Source organism: Colobus angolensis, unplaced genomic scaffold, assembly GCF_000951035.1.
Source record: "Colobus angolensis palliatus isolate OR3802 unplaced genomic scaffold, Cang.pa_1.0 Scaffold45, whole genome shotgun sequence".
Taxonomy (NCBI): Eukaryota; Metazoa; Chordata; class Mammalia; order Primates; family Cercopithecidae; genus Colobus; species Colobus angolensis.
Window position 1 is genome coordinate 2,182,723 of NW_012117932.1, and position 4,484 is coordinate 2,187,206.

General features: G+C 43.2%; 1 protein-coding gene across 2 annotated transcripts in view; it reads left to right on the forward strand.

Moving 5' to 3' along the window:
- The window catches only part of CLUL1 (clusterin-like 1 (retinal)), a 72,366-nt gene that overhangs the window by 27,213 nt on the left and 40,669 nt on the right, over positions 1–4,484 (forward strand). For both annotated transcript variants that reach the window (XM_011957782.1, XM_011957783.1), the window contains exon 4: positions 4,197–4,364. In XM_011957782.1, coding sequence (XP_011813172.1) covers positions 4,197–4,364 — 168 coding nt within the window. The remainder of the gene's footprint in view (positions 1–4,196; positions 4,365–4,484) is intronic.

The following is a 4,484-nucleotide window of genomic DNA, read 5'->3' on the forward strand; positions in this document are numbered from 1 at the left end:
AGTCTCCCTCTGTCACTCAGGTTGGAGTGCAGTGGCGCGATCTCGGCTCACTGCAAGCTCTGCCTCCTGGGTTCACACCATTCTCCTGCCTCAGCCTCCTGAGCAGCTGGGACTACAGGCGCCTGCCACCATGCCCGGCTAATTTTTTGTATTTTTAGTAGAGATGGGGTTTCACCGTGTTAGCCAGGGTGGTCTCGATCTCCTGACCTCGTGATCCGCCTGCCTTGGCCTCCCAAAGTGCTGGGATTACAGGCGTGAGCCACTGCGCCCGGCCAAGAGTAAATTACTTTTTAAATTTATTTTTATTTTTTGAAAAATGTTAAGTTGTAAAATACGTGTAACAAAATTTACCATCATAACCATTTTTAAGTGTACCATTCAGTAGTGTTAAATACATTCATACTGTCATGCAACCAATCTCCAGAAATCTTTTCATCTTGCAAAAACTGAAAGTCTATACATATTAAACAATGCCCCATTCCCCCCACTCCAGTCAGATTTTTAATTTAAAAATATAAGTGGAAGTTCTAATATTTTCTAACTATCCCTCTGTCTATAAAGTTGGGGGCCACTGAATTTCAGATTGCCGCTTGCATCTTTTTACTTCTGAGCATCATGGCCTCTGGGAGTCCATTAAGCAACTGGAGCCAGGTAGTGTGACAGGCTGACCCCAAAGCGGTGTGTCAGCCTGTCACCGGACTGGTTGATGTTGCAGCCCCTCCTACTGCCCTGAGTCAGTCAGGGTTCTGGCAAGGAAAGGAGAATGTGGGACCAGCAGCTGCAAACACTTCTCCCTTTTGGCAGCAATCAAAAGATTTTGAGGAAATCTAAAATAACTCCTCATCAGGAAAATGTGGAAGCCCCTCCAGCTGGGATCTTCCCTGGTGGGCTTGTGAGCCTGGCCATCTGGGAATAGAGACACTAGACAGCAGTAATACACTCTTCACCAAACACATTATCACATGGAATGCTTTAAACATCTGGGTAAACCACTACTTTCATTTTATAGCTAAGAAAACTGGGATTTGAGATGTTTGTTAATTAACATGTTACTCCAACACTGTAATGAATGAACTAAGATAAAGTCAGCAGATGTGTGCATGGGGACCCAGTGACTTTCTGCTTTTCTCACTTCCCTGAACCTCCTGGCAAGGAGGATAGAGTATACAGCTATAACAAGAATATTCCACTTTGGGTGGGTCAAGTAAGCAAATGTGGATTTCACTTCTGGCCCTGAAGAATCCAAGCAACTAGCAGAATTTTTATTTAATCTTAAAAACCTTATTGTACAAAAATTCATTGAATTATACTCTTGAGTTTGAGGCACTCAATTAGAAAGTGAATTGGGAAAAAAAAATCTGTTTAACCCTGAATATCCCTCCCTAAAATTACTTAAAGCCTAGAATAAAGAATAAAATTACTTAAAGCCTAGAATTTGTTTAGACAAATTATGAATTGGCAAATATGGTGTTAGCAACCCTCATCTCTCAGTATTGAGCCCCACCCATTCTCAAGGGTACTGTTCAGTGGCGACCCACATCATCTCTGCCCCCCTCTGCCACCCCTCCTTATTAATATTTAGTGAGACTATCTGAAACTTCTTAAGTAGGAAACCCTAGAGAAGGTTAGAGTGATTTGACCCCCAAACCAGGTTTTATTTGTTTTTACTTTTAATGAAATGGGGTCTTGCTATGTTGCTTAGGCTGGTCTTGAACTCCTGGGCTCAAGGGATCCTCCTGCCTCACTCCCAAGTAGCTGGGATCACAGGCATAGGCCACCACACCTGGCTCAACACCAGGTTTATATAGTACTTTTGATAAACTGTCAACTATAGGAATAGAGTTACAAGCATGAATCTGCCAGTTGGTACAACGTCTAGCAGGAAACGGAGGGCATCGATAGGACATTTCCTTTAGGAATGTTTACCAGACAGAGGTCTACTTCTTCCATGGCAATGCTTCACTTCCAAAACTTGGGACCTGTGATTTGGTAACTGTTTTTTTGTTCTGCTTCTGAGCAGTGAATGGAAGGAAGCCTGAGAGATACTAGTTATTATACTAGACTAGTTATAATAATAGATGCCTTGCCTATGATAATGGATACTAGTTATAATAATAAATGCCTTGCTTGTTTAGCTCATTCAATTCAAAGACCTTGAGAAGTAGATACTATTATTCTTATTTGCAAATGAGGAGACTAAGGCTTATACATATTAAGTAATTTGCTCAAGGGTACATAGTCACTGTAGTTTGGAATTGGGAATATTAGGATTTTTGGCTTAAGAGGACAATGAGCAGAATATGTAAAATTGGGACTGATTGAGAAAATCCTGGAGGTATTGTTACCTGCCTTGGAGAAACAACCTTTTTTTTTTTTTTTGAGACAGAGTCTTACTCTTGTTGCCCAGGCTGAAGTGCAATGGTGTGATCTTGGCTCACTGCAAATTCCGCCTCCTGGGTTCAAACGATTCTCCTGTTTCAGCCTCCCAAGTAGCTGGGATTACAGGCACCCACCATCACGACCAGCTAATTTTTGTATTTGTAGTAGAGACAGGGTTTCACCATGTTGGTCAGGCTGGTCTCAAACTCCTGACATCAGGTGATCCACCCACCTCGGCCTCCCAAAGTGCTGGAATTACAGGCGTGAGCCACTGTACCCTGCCGAAAAACAACCACTTTAAGATGTAAGATTCAGCTGGGTGCAGTGGCTCATGCCTGTAATCCCAGCACTTTGGAAGGCCAAGGTGGGCAGATCACCTGAGGCCAGGAGTTCAAGATCAGCCTGGGCAACATGGTGAGACCCCATCTCTACTAAAAATACCAAAATTAGCCAGGCATGGTGGCACACACCTGTAGTCTCAGCTACTCGGGAGGCTGAGGCAGGAAAATCACTTGAATCTGGGAGATGGAGGTTGCAGTGAGCTGAGATTGCACCACTGCACTCCAGCCTGGGTGACACAGCCAGACTCTGTCTCAAAAAAAAAAAAAAAGATATAAGACTCCAAAATTGTTCTGCAAAGTCCAAGGACACACACACACACACCTGTCTGGGTCAAAATGTGTATTTGGCAAGCTGGGGCCCTGGTAGTTTTCTTATGTGGATCATAGCAAACGCTACCTGGCTTAGCAGCTGAACTTTACAATGAGAGCAACTGACAAATCCTAGCCAGGCAGAGAAGATGTGGAAGATTGTCAGTGCCCAGGTGATTCTTTGGGCTTAATACTCCAGGAAAGGGTCATTTCCATTAGCTCTGAGGCTGTCTTCTTATGGCCAGATCCACTATGCTCACTTAATTCCCCTGCACAATATCTCGGCATGTAGGGGGCTGGGGTTCAGAAGTCCAAACTTGCAGGGAAGCCAGAGGTTTAGGCAGGGACACAGGAAGAAAGGTCTGTTGCACCATAGTGCTGACCCGTGAGGCACTCCAGGGGCAGGGCTGAGGCTGGCAGGGACAGGTGCCACTGCTGCTGGGCTCCTCACCACCCAGAGTAGGACTTGGCCAAGTACAGCAAGCACCACAAGGGGGAGCGCTGGGAATATAAACAAGAAGAACAAAGGCTTGTTTATATTCCCATTTATATTTATTTAATATTACATTATATATAAATATAATATATTTATTCTATTACATTCTAATTGCATAGATGCAGGATGGCATCTCTGCAATGAGAGTATAACTCAACAGGAACATTTAATTTGACATACAAGAATTGCACTTTCTTGCAATGTTTAAGGATATACAACAATTAAAGACAGCATAAATGAAAGAAATAAAATGTGCCAGCTTTATAAAGTGTAAAGCCCACTTTCCCCATGCCCCAGTGGACGAGAGTTGAAGACAGACTTCCCAGTAAATAGGTAAATCACAGTTGTTCCCAGATCGGGATGGCATCTTCATTGTCAGGTCACCCACGCCTAGAGTAATGTTTGTCACATAGCAAACACTCAGTAAATACTTAATGAACAAATGAGTGAACAGATGAATAAGATTTACAATCTTCAGTAGAGATCAATCAGCACTCTTTTCTTAAACTAAACAGAAAGCTTTGGGAGAGATCTGACAGCTGCGAGGCACCTGAAGGAGAAAGAATGAAAAAGCAGTTTCGAATGTGCACATTTCAAAGGGTGAAATCAATTAAGGTGCACATAGATCATGAAATGGAAATTGGACTTTTGTTTCTACTTTGTTTAATTAGGAGGCCCTGAAACTTCTGAATGAAGTTCAAGAACATCTGGAGGAAGAAGAAAGGCTATGCCAGGTGTCTTTGGCAGATTCCTGGGATGAATGCAGGTCTTGCCTGGAAAATAACTGCATGAGAATTTATACAACCTGCCAACCTAGTTGGTCCTCTGTGAAAAATAAGGTAAAAGAAAAAGAGAGCTCAAGATTTCAGTTTTTTTTTTTTTGAGACGGAGTCTCACTCTGTCGCCCAGGCTGGAGTGCAGTGGCCGGATCTCAGCTCACTGCAAGCTCCGCCTCCCGG